The 16,529-nt window shown below is 36.5% G+C and overlaps 1 protein-coding gene across 9 annotated transcripts in view; it reads left to right on the top strand.

Annotated features, from left to right (window-relative positions):
* The window catches only part of SMOC2 (SPARC related modular calcium binding 2), a 146,971-nt gene extending 144,661 nt beyond the window's left edge, over positions 1 to 2,310 (top strand). For all 9 annotated transcript variants that reach the window (XM_068676870.1, XM_068676869.1, XM_068676866.1 and 6 more), the window contains exon 13: positions 600 to 2,310. In XM_068676870.1, the coding sequence (XP_068532971.1) occupies positions 600 to 623 (24 nt within the window). In that variant the 3' untranslated portion in view covers positions 624 to 2,310. The remainder of the gene's footprint in view (positions 1 to 599) is intronic.
* The last annotated feature ends 14,219 nt before the right edge of the window (positions 2,311 to 16,529 follow it).

Here is a 16,529-nt window from a genome sequence, read left to right as displayed (position 1 = left end):
ACTTTTTTAACATATGGGCACATTGAAGCTTACAGAATGAAGGCAGATATAGATGCACTAATGTACTAGAAGCAGTTGTTGTTCTAAATGAGGTCAAGTACATGATGGATCTGACCCAACTGAGGCAGCGGCCAGGTGTATTTCCCTTTCTCAGCTCCACCCTGTCCAACAACTCACATACTCACATACTGTCAATGAGACCCAAAGGATCTTTTGCAGCCCAGCCTAAAGTTTACAAGGAAACTATAGAATGTTCATAAGACTTTGGCCAGCAGCCCATTCCGTATGCATCACATGCCATAGAAGGTTATATTGCACCAGGGACTTGCCTAGGCAATTGCTAGAACTGTGCATTTGATATGTATACATTTAAAGCAGCCATAGGTAAGAAATGGTAAAGATGTTGCTCATACCCTTCATATATGCCATGAAAGCCTACAAGGCACCATCATTGTATTTCCTATATATATGTGTGTGTGTGCAGAGCTCTTGTCCTGACAGTAGCATGTGGATACTGTTGAAATACAAAGAGAGAAATGTTTATACTTGATTATTTGAGGACATCATTAATAATGAAAAATTTTTCAACTGTCTTTCAGCAAGTTTCTAAGAAGCAAGGGTGAACAGCTTACTGATCCAAGGCAGATCTCTTTGACATGTGGGAGATTTCCTCACCAAAAGGCAATAAGAACAACTGTAGTATTTGCACTTTGTACTTAAAATGTAAATTCACTTTGTAGAAATGAAATATTTAAACAGACTTTTTTTTTTTTTTTTTATCTGTGAAAATGTAATGGCTAGTTTTGAAAAATTATCACATACAATGTATGTGCATTCTTCTGTTGTCTGAAATATGTAAAACGTGTTGGAGATGTAAAAGTTTGCATTTAAACTTTTTTCTTTTTTCTTTTTTTTTTTCTTCTTCTTCTTTTTAGTAGTTCTTTGGCAAATACTAGCAAAGAAACCTGATTCTATGTATTTTGGTTTCAACAGTATACGTTGTTTTTCTTAACCAATACTGTCATTTAAGTAGAGTTACGCTGAAAAGTCTACTGTATTCTCAATTTTGTCCAAGCAGTGTTGGATGCTTCAGATTTCCATAAACTGAGGGAAGTGTGTAAAATGCTGTTGACTTGTTCTTGCAGTTTTTAACTAAACAGAGTTTTTCACCCATGGCAATATTTTGTTTCATGTAGTGTTTATTATTACCAAAGATCATGCAATGAGAATGCAACCACTAACCGATTCAAAGCAGTTATTCTACAGTTAGGATTTTTGTAAAAAAATGTATCAAAATGTATCCTTTTATCCATTTTTTTTTTTTTTTGAGGTGCCTGCTAATATAAGTTGTAATAAGTTGTAGTAGTTTTTTTTTTTTCTTTTTTTTTTTCTCCCTTCCCCCCCTCCCCCTTTATTTTTTTTTAACACAGCAAACCAAGAACAAGTAAGGTGGATAGATGCGACTCCAGTCTGATTCAGCATGATTCTGTGAAAAGCATAGAAGATTTGATATGGATCAGAATTGTAAATCTAACTCTAAAGAGACAGAGAAAGCTAAACAGTTTTGTCAACCTTTTCTTCTTCTACACCTGGCTCTCCCCATCAACTCTTTGCTTTGCCTCGGGGCCCACTAGAGGTAAAGCTGAACAAATTATGAAGAGTTGCCTTAAAGAGGGGCTACTCACATCACCTCTGCCTGAGGGTTCCTTCTTGCTGTCTGAAAGAAGCTCTCACAAGTTTTTGTAACTTCTCTGTCATTTCCTCCCCAGCTCCCAACATTTTTGTATGTGTGCCTAGGGTGAATAAGAACTTGTGGGTGTGAGCAGGAGACCCAAGTAAATAAAGGTTCAGCTCTTAAACAGCTGTGAGTTACAAGGAGCTGGGTTGATCAATGCAGTGGTAGATGGACTGCTGGCATCTAGGAACTGACATGAAAAATGGAAAAAAAGGAATGTTGCAACAAGCAGTGATTTCATTTTGGTTTGTTTAAATAATGTGTGGGATCTGACAAGTGACTAACTAATCATAGTAGCACCCTGGCTCAAGCTTTTACCTGGAAAAGCTATGTTGCAAATAAAAATGTTTCATTTTAATTCAACATACGGATATATGCTGAGGTGATAGGAAACACTGTATGCATTGGAATTGTACCCCAGAAAATATGTACTCTAAGCTTTGGTAACAGGAGGAACTAAGTTAGAACTGTGTGTTATCTTGTATTTTTGTATTAAAAAGTATTTGTTATTCTTTTATGATGTTAAGCTTTGAATTTAATCTTCTTTATAGATTAAAGCTCAGTATGTTATCAAACTATGCTAGTGGTTTTCTTCTGTGACATGGAGAATTTTGGAAACAGGTACATACAATTACGACTTCACCATTGCAATAAGTTTACAAGAAACCTCATGACCTCATATTGCACTTATCTTCTGTTCTTTCCCTGACCCCTTACTGTCTTCTTTCCTTAGGTTCATACCTTATTATCTCCCGAAATTCATGCCTTATTTACACCACTACTTTCTCAAAATAGTGATTTTGAGGCCAGATTCTTTGTTGCTGCCATCTCTATATAGTTTCAGCTTGTTCTTTTGCCTCTTAGTGAAGTTCAATGTGGCACTTTTCCCCTCGGTGTAACTGTAAACTGCCGGGCAACCTTCAACCAGACTGGAAATGATGAGCAGAAAAAGGCAGAACATGAGGAATACTCAACAGGCAAAACATGAGGAATATTCAATACCTGAATAGTTAATAGCAGTATTTTGTAATTTTAGATTTTGTAAGAATCATCTAATTCTATCACTGTGGCCTTTGGACACAATACAGATGTGTGCAATTAAATATTTTGCTCTGTCTGTGAATGGAAGATGAATGCTATGTCCATGAATTTGAAGTGGCAGCCTATTTAAACTGGAAAGGTGTGTGGGGAGGCAAATTTTAACTAGCCTTCCTTATTCAAAGAATAGCCTTAAGAGCTTATTAAGTCACAATAAATGCTACATGCATTCTCTTGGATATCCAAGGACTTCTGTAACATTGAGTCATTTGATGACTCAACAGTGATGGAAGCTCAAAGTATGTCATCTTTGTGCATGTTTTGGTATTGTCACATAGTTTATGGTCCATATATTTTAGCGATTAGACCATTTTGCTACAATCAATACCTAGTTCTCATAGTTCTATTTAGAGTTCTGATCCTTAAATGGAACACATTTGAGAGCTTGGTAAATTTGCTTTTAGTTCCTATATCTCCTTTATACACACCTGTGTGTATAGTGAAACTCAGAGAAATCTTGGCTCTTCTAGTTGTAACGAAGCATGGCCTTGATATCAAAAAGGAATCTATGTGGATAGGCCCTCAGGCTCACACCACAGTACCAGTGTTTATTTAGTTCCACAATAATTAATTAGTTCTAGCTTTTTCCCCATTCAAAGAATTGCTACAATTCAGATGCAATTTTAATTCAGCTCTTATTGAAAACACAACGTATGTTCTGGTTCTCATTGACTATTATTTGTTCTAGTTCCAGCTGTTGCTGAACAGATTTATTTAGAGCTTTTATAAAGTTGTAAGTAGAAGACTATTAACTTCGTAAAATGTCTATGTGTTCAATGATTTGTCCAGTCTGTTGCAATGTCCATTAGTCAACAGGCCACACAGTAAGAAATGTTCCATGTTTTGTCAACACTTTGGATAACTTTCTCATCCTGGTCCCACCCCTAGAAGTAGGCCAACTTCATAGTTCCAGTTTTACCAAAATCACTTAATTCTCATTCTTCTTCCAGTATAGCTTTCAGACCCTCATTTTGTAGAACTGGACAACATATGAGTGCTTGGAATTACAGTGTTTCTTGCTAATATAATTTCAGATAACAAAGGTAGAAGAGAGCAAAAAGCCATCAATTCATATGAGCATAAGGGAAAAGACTTAAACTACATTTTCTCTGCATATACATCAAGTGTTACACTTCACAGTTTTCTCACTGGGACCAGGTTTTTGACCTTCATAAGTGCCATAAGCCACTGCAGAAGCAGTTTCCTAGAAAACTGTAAGGAGGAAGGAAAATATAAACTGCTTAATTAAAGATATTTAAGTATGTGCAGGCTTTGATAGTTTTAGGTAATGTTTCCTTTAATAGTAGTAATAAAAGATGGATTAAAAGGGGTTAAGAAATCTTCCCTGGCAAGGATAGTTTAGCTGTCCCTTTTAAATATTTACATTAGTGTATTGTATAACTAGGATTTACATTAGAAACTGGTGTGAAAGAGTCTTTAATGTCGAAAGTGAAAGGTTTATTACTTTTGTTTTCTTTGGGATGGCAAATTGATGTCATTTTGGAGTAATTACTTTGACGTTAAATAGCAACTAGCTAAATTTATTGATGCCTGAAACATTAGAACGATTATAGTAAATTACTGATACAAACTGTACTCTTTGTCCCATTTAATTATTCCAGTTCAAGTTTTATAAGTGAAAATATGCCCTTTGTTTAAAAAGCATAAATATTGCATGTTATTTTTTTCTTTAAACAAAAGCGTATGTGGAAAGCATTCAGAACAACACATTTCTCTATAATGTCAAATGTGGGGGGTAACAGGGAGAGAAGCCTGTTTTTCATCTGGTTTAGCAACAGAAATATTTGCAATCATTTGCCTTTTCTACATTCACCTTCCCTGTTTTGTCATTTGCTTTATCCCCTGACTCACCTTCCCTGTTTTGTCATATGCTTTGTCCTCTTACTAATGTTGCTGCTGGAACACAATGCCTGTTGGAAAGGAAGACAGCAAAATGAGAATCAGTTCTCTGCATTTGTACAGTATGTCCATAAAATACAGTCAATGGAGGCATCCTTTCCCTAGGGTCTCTATTCTTGACATTAATTCAATACAAAGAATATCTTACTTCGTATCAAATACAAAATACTTCATATTGACATAGAATCTGTTCCAATCTGGAATGAGTACTTTATGAAGAAAATAACTAATAAAAGTCTATGAGATTGTAGGCAGAATGCTGCAATTGTATATTACACCAGAAATAACAGTTTATAAACATTCATAAAGCTCACTCGGTACATGAAGAACATCCATGAAGATGCCTGTATCTGTTCTAGGCAATTACTTGGGAAAGGAAAAAAAAAGTAATGAATGATCATTATTTTCATTAAACCATGACTGGCCAACATCAGATGATTGAGGTGATTGGGATAAAATTTTGCTTTAGAAAGGTTTTTTTGTTTGTTTGTTTTTGATTTAGAGTTTATTTTTATGTTGACATGTCCCTTCCTTTATCTAAAAAGCAAGAAGTGTGGACTTCAAAAGGGGCATTTTGACATGAATTTTATCCCAAAATTAGAGGTTGTGAAAAGTAGCAACATTGTTACTCTTCCTCCTAACTTGAGATTATTTTAAAAAATCATTTTTGTTTGAAAAAAGACAGGTTTCTGACCATTCATTTCTCACGCTTCATCTGAGTCTCATTTTACAGTCTCTGTGTACTTTGTTATCCCTGTATGAGTCAAAGAAATGCTACATTTTCATTTAACAGGTTTAGAGCCTAAAGATGGATTTTGCTCTCTATGCACTCAGAAGAAGAAAATCGTAATATGGGTAAGGGTATTTATCCCAGTTTATATCTGCACAACACAGGTGAAGCAGTGAAGCCATGGCAGTGTGATTTAGTGACCTGCAGAAATATATATGGTACTATCCTGCTTTGCAAAGTAAGTCTGCTGTGGGACTGAATGCAAACACACTTAAATCTAAATTAATATCCTAGCATATCTTGATCATTTACCAGACAATTCATCTAAATTTGATGCTTGCAAAAACCCATTCTGACTACTACCTGAGGAACAGCTCTAGTTCTGTCAGCATGCAGCTCCCAAGGTAGTCTTCCTGAACCCACAGCTTGGGTTCAGTTGTCTGAAATCTGAGGCTGGGACATCAATGGGACTAAGAACCAGAACAAAGAATACAAGAAAAAACACAATGACAGAAACTGTAAATTACAGGATATTACTCCGTAGCTGAGATTTTATTACCCTGGTGGGTTATATCCACTGGGAAAAAAAAAAAAAAAAAAAAAAAAAAAGGTCTGAAACCCCCTGCCCTGTATCATGAATGACAAGCCCTAACTACTTGCTTCTCAATCCATCAAATCCATCCAGAACAATCAAGATCAATCCAGAACATCATGCTTCAGCTGTGGGGAGTCAATGCAAGTCTCAGCTAAGGGGTATTTGAGAAGTACCCTGTCACCCATTCAACAAATGCATATGCTCAGTTAACTCCCACCTAAGAATTCCTCTTTATTTTACAGCACCATATGATGAAACAGCCTCTGCACACACCAGCTTCTTAATGCTCTGCAGATGGGAAGTATGCTTCTCTCAGTCTGTAGCGTATTTCTTTGTGTTAAACTCTTAGCATTGAGTGAGGAAGCTTATTCTATAGGCCCTCTCTCACTGTTCTCTCAAGAGCCAGAATCATACTGTTGCTGCTTTATATAGATTTCAAGAAGTATTTTACAAGACAAAATATATGAAAGATGAGGTGCTGAAGTGAAAAACAAAGAAAGAGTCACACTCTTTCTTTGACATATACAGTTTAAAAAAAAAAAAAAGACTACTAAAAATAAGAGAGAGAGAAGAAAAAATGAAGTAGAGGGACAGAGAGAGGAAAGGAATGGAAGGAGGATAATGGAGATACCACGGGGAAACTGCAAGGTTGGCCAGAGCTGTGTGTTAAAGGCACATGGGGGAGTGAAGGAGGAGCAGACAAGGAGACTAAACAAATAAGAAAAGAGAAAGTTGGTAGGAATGAGAGGAGAAGGTAAAAGAGGAGAAATGACAGAGGGAAAAAAGAAAACAAAGCACACATAGAAATGCTAGAGACAGAAGAAAACAGAACTGCCCATAAGATATGGATAGGGAAAGAGAAAGTATGAGGGACTTTGCTTGGAGGGAAAAAAAGAACAAAGTGGACACAGGTGAAAAGGACACAACTTCCCTCTTTCTGGAGACAGCTTGTCACTCAGATACTGTGCATACACTTTCTGACCAAGAAAGAAGGTGCAGCCTGCCCTTGAATCACTTCTCTGTCAATACATAAGGTCTGAATTTGGTCCTCTGTATCTTGGTGGCTTGGGTTCTTTGTTCCAAGAGACATTTGTTTTCATGACCAATCCTAAGGCTTTCTTTAGATCCAGGAAGTCTAAGCAGCATTTAAAGAAAATGTGAAAGCAGAAACCAGCATATTTCTAAATTAAGAGCAGATTTGAGAAGGATGAGGAAATCTGAACCACAACAAAGATAAATTTTCTTTTGTATTTCTTATTCAGTAAAGATGCAAGCAAAGTGTAATTAGATTTATTTATTTATTTATTTTATTTTTTCATTGTACCAATAGATCCTCTACAGGCTTGGCTGATACCCTACAGTTCAACTTTTTCTTTAATCAGCACATTGATGGCAAAGGATTACAAGAGAGTGCTGGCTTCTCATTGTCTTTTTTTGTGGTTGCCTTTATGTTCACTCTTGGGGTGGCTAAAACTAATTATATAAATACTTCTCAAAATCTTTAATCTTTACTCTGAAGGTTTGTAACTGTGTGTGAGAGGGAAAAAGACAGAGAAAGAGTGAAAGAAATATGTTCAAGAGAACTTTAGAGTCTATGGAAAATGTAACAGGTTCAGACTGGAATTATGTTCAAGGTACCAAATGTCATGATGACCTGATGACAAGCAGCTTGATTTCATTAGACTTGAATAGTCATCCGGAAAATGACTTGGATAATAGCTAATGAGAGGAAGTGCCTCACATTTCAGATTTTCAGAGGTGCTGTAGAGAAGGTAAAGGATCATGTTCATCATATGCTGTCCTAATGCAAATAGAAAGCAGACATACCCTGGGCATCTGGGAGAGAGGAGAGTGCCAGTTACATGCTGACATAGAGTTTATAAGTGGATTGGGGGGAAAGGACCAGGTGAAGAAGAGGATGACCCTGAGGGTTGCCAGCCATTCTGGTTTACAACCAGTTCCTGCTGCACTGCTTTAAGCCCATAGACTTCTTAACTGTCGAGAAGGATGCTTGCTGCATCCTTGCAGCAAGAAGCATAGCCTGTCAGTATTGATGTTCTCAGAAGAAATTCTGCCTGGAAGCTTTTCACATTGAGCCAGGCAGTACTGCCACAAAATGACAACAGGCACTGATTCACCATCTGCTTGGAGTTCACGTGAGGGGGTGTGTGTGTGTGAAAGAAATGTGTTTTAGTCTCCAGAGTCGCTGCTCTATTTTATCTTTTTGAAATAGAAAGAAATAATGATTTATCTCCTGAAATCTATGACATGCAACTTCCCAGTGCTCAGTTTCCTCTTCACAGTGAGAAACAGGGATCAAGGCACCAGTGTGAGCAAGTTTCATACAGTCCAAATGCCACATCTATTGAGTCAGAAGCATTGAGAAAACACCTCTCTAAGCATTTCCCAGCCAGGCAATATGCTGACTTTTGTGGTACATCAGAAGTTTCATATCCTTCTCATATTTATTTTTTTTTATTTATTTATTTTTAAGTGAAAGAATTTCTATAGCTGAGAGTCAAAATATCTGCTTTTCTTCCACAATAGTATTAAGATTGCAAAGTGTGCCTTCTGACAATAAAAACTACTTTTCAAATGTGGCATTGACAAACACTGACTAGCAGGTAAACACATAAGTGAGTACAGGAGCATAGGGATTCAATCATCACATTCTTCCTTTTACTTCCAACTTTGTATTTTTTTTTTTTTTTAATTTTCAACATTACGTTTGATGGATTTTGCTTAAGAAATTTGTCATTGTAGTCTGAGCCATAGAAATGAAACTAACAGCAACTACTCAGTTTGAGAGATATTTTCACTTATAATTCTTGCTGTAGTTGGCATTAGTTTCCAAACAGAAAATATAGGCCTTGTCACAGAGGAGAAGCCAGTAATGGGCACAATCATAGCCTTGGCTGATTGTAACTGATAGTGTTATCTTTTTATTTGTTTATTTGTTTATTTATTTTTCTTGTGGGATTACAAAAAGTCTTTCACACCACAAAACACCTCACTTGTACCAATCGTTGTCTATATTGAATAGTGCTAATAGAAACTAATAGAAAACACAATGGAGAGAAACCTAACAGGTCATCTCCTCCAGCATTAATATATTGGCGATAGTGCTTTGCTGACAGTGTTTTCGTGCTTTGTCTGTCATGCACTTAAAATATATTTAGCTCATATCATAAATCTCTCAATTGGTATTTGAAAATAAGAAACAGTGAAAATGATTAAAACTATATTTTTTAGGCATGACATTATGCTAGTGAAGTAATTATATTGCAGGGTTTGTTAATGTTCATAATCTTTTACACACAATTCTAGGAGCAAAATTCGGCTTGCAGTGATCTACTATGTGGTTCTGTCATGCTACATGATTTCACAAAAGAAGGTTCCCATTTCTTGAGTGTCTGCCATAAATATAAGGGAGTTGACTGTTTTCATCTTAACCCCCATGTGGTTGTAGTATATCACAGAACTATGAGATAATTGGATGTGGCTGACAGCCTTTGTTTGAAGATAGCAAGGAGTGGAATACAAATGATCCAGGTGGAATTGTAAAGGCAAACCTACATGTGGAAACCTGTAAAATGCCTTCTTGTGCTATTCTTAAACTTGCCTTCTGGTGAACTTTCAACTCATTTTTTTTTTTTTTTTTTTTAAAGAGCAACATTTAATATCAAGTGATGTTACATTTGCTGCAGGAAGATGCATACAAATGTTTCTGCATAAGAAGATAATGCCCCCTGTATAATATCCCTTGTGAATTGCCTCCTATAAACACTCAGTGCTGTGGTTAATAGCAAAACCTATGTTTATGCAGACAACATAACTCACAGGAGGATTTCTGTTACCACAAAAAGATCTCTACCTTTCTTTAAAACTCTGTGCAGACCAGCTGTGTGCTGGTTCACTGGGAACACTGAACCATTGTCCAGATCAGCTGCAGTAAGCAGATTTGAAGAGTGAGGAAAATCTGAGAGGAGAATGTGGAAGCATCAAGTTATCATGTTGTGTTCCTCTGAGAGTTAACATGTAGATGCTCTCAAAGGTAGTGAGTTAAGGTACTCTGAAATACAAATATGCCCAGTTCTTTGAAAGCAAGGGCTGACAGTGTGATGGATGCAGGCTTTGAGCTCACGTTTGCAAAGTGAAGTTACCCTTTCCCTTCTTGCCTCATCCTACAGTGCAAGCAGTGTGTTACTCTGTCATAGCCCATACACTGTAGAGTAGCCATGCTCTTTGCCTTAAAAACCTGTTAGGACTGTGTGCTGTGATGGACTAAATGCACAGCTGTCTAGACACCAGGTTTAAATGTGGTGCTTGGGTACATTACAAAGCAGGACTCCAATGCCATTACTTTAGAACACGGCTTTGTGGGCTCAGCTGCTGAGCGAGACTCCAGACAAGCCCCAGCAAGAGCCATCCCCACAAACAGTGCCAGGCTTACAGCAGCCTTTCCGTCAGGCTTAATCAGCACAGGCATGAATAAACAGATGAAACAGATGGGACCTACTCTGTATTGCATGAAGTTTGCAAGGACTGGCTTCCATGAACAGGGAGGAGAAATGGTCGTTTGCCAGCAGTAAGTTAGGGCAACAATAACTTCAACTTTAATTCACAATAAGACCTCAGACTAGGGCATAGTTGGCCCCAGATACAAAGCAATGTATCTGGGCTTATTGGCTGACTTTCTGAGTAATGAGAAGTATGTGAATCCAAGGTGTGGATTTTGAGAACAAGGCGGTGCTAGTATTACAGACCAGATATACATGTATTTTTTCAAGTTTAATCTTATGTTTTTCTCATAGGTGAAGCTAGGATAAAAGTATCTAATGTGTAATCCAGACATCTGTACTGATGTAATGGTTTAGGCCATCATTAGAAAGAAAAAATGTTGATCCATGTATTGTGAAAAGTCAGCAAATTGTACATTTCATATTGAAGGATCTTAAGAAAGTTGAGTCAGAAGCAAGTGCATAATCCAAAATTAAAGGGTCAATCAACATATTAGGTGTTTTTAGTACAGGACAAAATCTGTCCTGATAAATAGTGCCATAGAAGTTATGTGCACTGCTTATATCCCAGCTGCGTTTTACCATCCTTGTACAAGTCTTAGAATTCTTTTGCAGTAAAAAAACATGGTTGGCAGTCCGGTCTATACATACATCTGTTTCCAGGTGCATGGAAAATCTACAGATTGCATCAGAAAGCTGGGTTACATATGCTCTAGAAAGGCTTTGGAACTGATTCTGAAGAAAAAAATACATACATACATATACATATATATATATGCATCTTTCAGCTTTCATTTATGTGTTTATTTATTTTTACCCTGAAAACAGATACCATACTGAAATTCTCACCAAATGTGGAGAGACTGAAAAGTTGCTAAAATCTATTTGACTGGACTAAAATTGGCATGAAATTTGCGATGAATAGCAAACTCACCCCCAGAAAAGCTTTGCACAAATTTTGGTCAGATTTGACAAAGAACGTTTGCCAGCAGAAGGCAAAAAAATGTTTCCAGAAAGTCAAAATGAAGGATTATTAATTTATGTCTCAGTTGGCTCAAAGCAAGTTTTGTTTGTTTGTCCACTTGACAATCAGATATCTCACAAGGGAGATTCATGTTTGGTTATATTTTCCTCTTGTGGTCTGGGAATGACCAAAATACAAGATATATAGCAGCAAATTCTAGATAACTTCCCAGGTCATGAACTGGGGTGAAACCTTAAATCCGTGGAAAACACTGGAAATTTTTTTAAACAAGGTTATGAATGCAAGCAACACATAAAAAAAAATAAAAATGAAGCAGAGACAATGTATTGCAGTGAAAATATATTTTCTTCGCAAGTTAGAAGTTACACCTGCCAATTCTACCACTTTGGACAACAGACTGACACCCTTATTGCTAAACTATCTCCCTCAGCTAAGGCAATAATCTACATTACCACACATAAGGCAATCCCCACCTACTATGGTCACTAGGACCACTAAACACGGGACATAATATAGTTCAATACAACACTTCCAACACCAGACATGGGATTCTTTTGGCTACAGTCTAACATCCTTCTGCCAGCAGGTGTGAAGGTATTTTTTTTTGTAATCCTTCTATGTGTATATTTTTAAGTTTCTTTGTTAAATCTGCAACTATTATATTATATTTATTTATATATTTTTTATATTTATATATTATATTTATATTTATATATTATATTTATATTTATATTTTATATTTTATATTTATATATATTATATTTACATATATTTTATATATTATTTATATTTATATATTTATTATATCTGCAACTATTTCTCTTCCATTTGTCTCAGCTTGTCTGCTCTTTCAGTAGTCAGTTGTCCTATTAATTTGGTAATGCGGGAAACAGGACAACACACTCCTAAATTACTAGTTTCTAGCTTTTTTCAATTTGTAAATCTTTTTGTAATTGTTGTTCTTTAGTTGGTTGGTGTTTAGTTTTGTTGTTGTTTTTCTTTTCCTTTTTTTTTTTTTTTTTTTTTTGAAGGTGTTTTCTTCACTGGAGTCAATACAAGCTGCTGACAATAGATCTTTAATTACCACCTTTTGTGGATTCCTCAGAATCCACATGGACCATGAGCAAATTCAGTTCATCATTGTTATCAGTGTAGTCATCACCAGTGTAGTCAGCAAACACTGGTGATATGGAAAATACTAGTTGTGAATCCAATACAAATTATTTTCATCTGTTAATGCACATCCTTGTACTTTGGAAAATAATTGATTCTGCCACAAGCTCTACTGGAAAATCTGATATCTCGCAGTATGCAGATCATCTGATGCCACAGCCTGGTAAATTTGCTGTTTTGTGTTCTGGTATCTGTACCAGTGCTGCCAATTGCCTAGTTTAGAGCCTGCATGTCATTTTGAATCTACCTGTGGTCACATAAAATTAAGTTACTCAGAGGTCTAGAAAGCAACTGCTTCATCAAATAACATCACTGCAGATTCCCAACATGGAGATGTGCAAAGTATATATCACCAGGTTCCTTTGTACTTTGTATTTGCTATAAGCCTGCCACAGCCAAACATTTAGTTAGTAATTACATAGGTAAGATCTGGGAGTGAGTTTCTGTATCCTGCTGTGGGGACAGAATTTCACTTTTTAAATCAAGGTTGATGTTCTCCTGACTCCTCCAGATTGCTGGACCTGGAGCAGTAGTGAGGGTCTATGCACATCCACATGGCAGGAGATCAGACTATGCCTTCTTGGATTTCACAGCTTGTGAATTTCAAAACAGGTATGTATAATATAGAGGAGGAAGGGGGAAGTGCCTTTAATACCACTTGTTTAAAATGAACTTTTTAATATAAATTTTAATTAGAGGGAAGATTTTCTCGTAGGACACAGATCTGACAAACTTTACAAATATTTGTTTTCCAGAGGGAAATATTGGCTCCAACACATATTTTCAGGCATGTAACTTTAGATTTCATGTTTTATCCTCTCTTTACAGTGAATTAAGATTAATAATTCACACAATCTTGTGCGCTCAGTTGCTACCAAAACCCAATAGCATTTTTTTCCTTGTTTGCTAAAAGCCAGAAGTGGAGAAAAAAATACTAGCCATTCTTGTTTCAATTGATACTATGAATTTTGGGAGTTGCTTCTTCTCATTTTGTCTGCCCTTGAACTATGATACGTATACATAGGTTGTGGTGAAAGGTTTGAAAAACTGACATGGGACCCACCAACTGACAGACATGGAGTTAACCAATGAAGCGTCACTTGGTCCCTTGTTCCCTGCCCATAAACAGTCAAAGTTGTACAGGACCCCATTGGAAGCTACCTATTGCTGCAACTCAGCATACCAAACAGAAATTTACTGAACCACTTACTAAGAGGAAGACTCTGGGCAGGGCCCACAGACGTCACAGTTGAGGTCCTAGAGGTTGACTCACCCATGTTTGGCCAGGTAGGAATCTTGCACAAGACCTCACATTAATTTGTTTATGCATTTCCCAGGAATGCAAAGAGGTCCTGAGATTTATGGAGAAGTTTAAACAAGTTTCATGAAGCTAATTATGTAAATATGACAAGACATAGAACAAGGTAGGTACAGAAAAGAGACCCAAATAAAAAAATATTTATGTGAAGGTCCTGATTTCTTATAGCTTGACATCTGTGATTGAATTTCCTGGTATTTAATAACTTTTAAGAGAGTTGTGCAAACAATATCTTGAAGATCCTTACTCCTTTGTCCTGAAGTTGTCCACAGAGTTCAAAATTTATACGAATACAAACACATCAATCACTCTTGCTTAGGAGTCCTGTCTAACAGTCCATAAGGAACAAAGATTTTCAAACTTAGATATTGTAAAACAACTATATAAAGGCTACTCTGATGCTTAGGTTTTCTAACCATTTCTACCAAACACATAATTTAGTACTTTTAAAAAAAATCAGATCCCTTGTGGTGCCTAGCTACAAAAATATGAATTCCTTGTTCCAAAGCATGGCTTACATTCACTGATTGATTTTATTGCAAAATATCAAAGCTCAGCTAGCCAGAGAGTGCTGATAATAGCATCTTTGAAAGCTTTCCACCAGATGAAGCATCTGTCCCCCCGCTGTTGTCATACTGTCTATAAAATGCACTATCACTAGCTCACAAAGGATTTTTTTTGCCTAAAATGAAACCAGAAGTCTGTTGTGTTTTAGATTATTGTTTCATTTGTTAATATTAAGTATAATTTCTCAAACAGGACTATTAAATGAAAGCTGGGCTTGGCATTATATTCTAGGTTGCAGATTTTAGTGCTGTAGGGGAATAGTAACACAGCAGTTCTTCAGAATTCAGTCTCTCTTCAAGCTCCTTAGATTGTTATTTTAAAACATAAGATTTGCAGAGGTGTTTATATTTTTTTAGAAATTTGTGGTTGCATATTTTCTTAATCAATATTAATATGCAATGTCTTACTTTTCCACAAAAAAAAAAAAAAAAGAACCAAAAAAAGAACACTTAAATTTTCTGTTCTTCTCTTTTTCTTCCATGCCACCTGATACATGGTATACATGATAAACAGTTTAGGTTAGTAAAACATTCTTTTCTGGCTTTGTCTAATGCAACATCTGCAAAGTTTTTGCAGTTACTTTGGAGACTTTTTGTTTGTTTGTTTTACCCCTGCAATATAGAAACTGACTGTATTATGTGTATCTTCAGTGCTAAAACTCCAAGGATGGATGTATCCTAGATGTGTACTTTCTACATACATCATTTGAAGGGACATCCTTATATCCATCCAATAGTCTGATAGAATATTCCATTTCCCTCTAACGGCAGCTATGAGGCCACGACACAGTGCTTTACCCTAGAGGGGCTTTAGCCACCTCAGCAGCATTGTTTTGTCACTGTCATACTATGAAGAAATGTATAAGGAGCATGAGATACCTAACTTTTTTTACTTTCATGGAAGCAAGTCCTTTTTTTTTTTTTTTCATATCTATAAAGTTATGCTGTGTTACACCCAGGAGAGTCAGACTGATTCTCTGTCTGAGACAAGGATTTCAGGACTCATGGGAGGCATATCCCATATATAACTTAGATCTCATGAGAATCCATAAGGATTTATTGAGTATTTATACACAGCACTTCTATCTGGCCCTGTAGAAAACTGAATTTCAGCTTGTTGGCTGAATGTCCTAATTTTGTGTTAAGTGCCTTAGTAGAGAAAATGATTGATCACTGGTTTCAGTGAGAGTGAGATCTACCATCTCATCTTGCTTGTGTTAATTATGGAATGAACTCATCAGGGAAATGGCATTTATGTGCTTCAGCTACAGCTGTTCTCAGGCAGTTTCCAAGTATATTTCTGGTGTGTTAATCTGTAAACACTTTGAGATAAGAGTCTCTTCTCACATCTTTTTAGGCTAGTGGATTATTGTTTTCCTACAAACCTGAAAAATCGATGACCATATAAACTATAACAGCATTTCTAGAGTACTGCTGCCAGCTACGTTTCCTAGTAGGCTGATAAGATATTAGAGATCACCTTCTCTTCACTCTAAAACATCCTAAGAGCTAAGTTCTGGGAAATGTTCAGACAGTGTTAATATAGTTTTAACAAAACACATTGTGCCAGTGACAAGAGGAACTTTTTCACCTGAGATGATCCATGGTCTTCTACCCACTTAAAGGCAGCAGAACTGAGCTGTTCAGCTGAGGCTTTCGGTGATTTACCTCCTACTGAACTAAGTTTGCTTTTCTTTTAATTGGAGTACTTGATCACACCTCTGTATCTAATTCAATTTGTAATGAGAAATATCAACCCTCCACGACCAGTGAGAATAGATCCTATGCTTGGGATCCATTCTAGCAATATCTCATTTCCAGTGGAAAGAGAAGCCTCTCCATAGAAAATAGTCATTTCTCTTAAATGGCAGTTTCTGCACTTCATGTTT

This window comes from Anas acuta, chromosome 3, assembly GCF_963932015.1.
Source record: "Anas acuta chromosome 3, bAnaAcu1.1, whole genome shotgun sequence".
Classification (NCBI taxonomy): domain Eukaryota; kingdom Metazoa; phylum Chordata; class Aves; order Anseriformes; family Anatidae; genus Anas; species Anas acuta.
The sequence above is the reverse complement of the archived record's forward strand: the minus strand, read 5'-3'. Positions and strand labels throughout refer to the sequence as shown.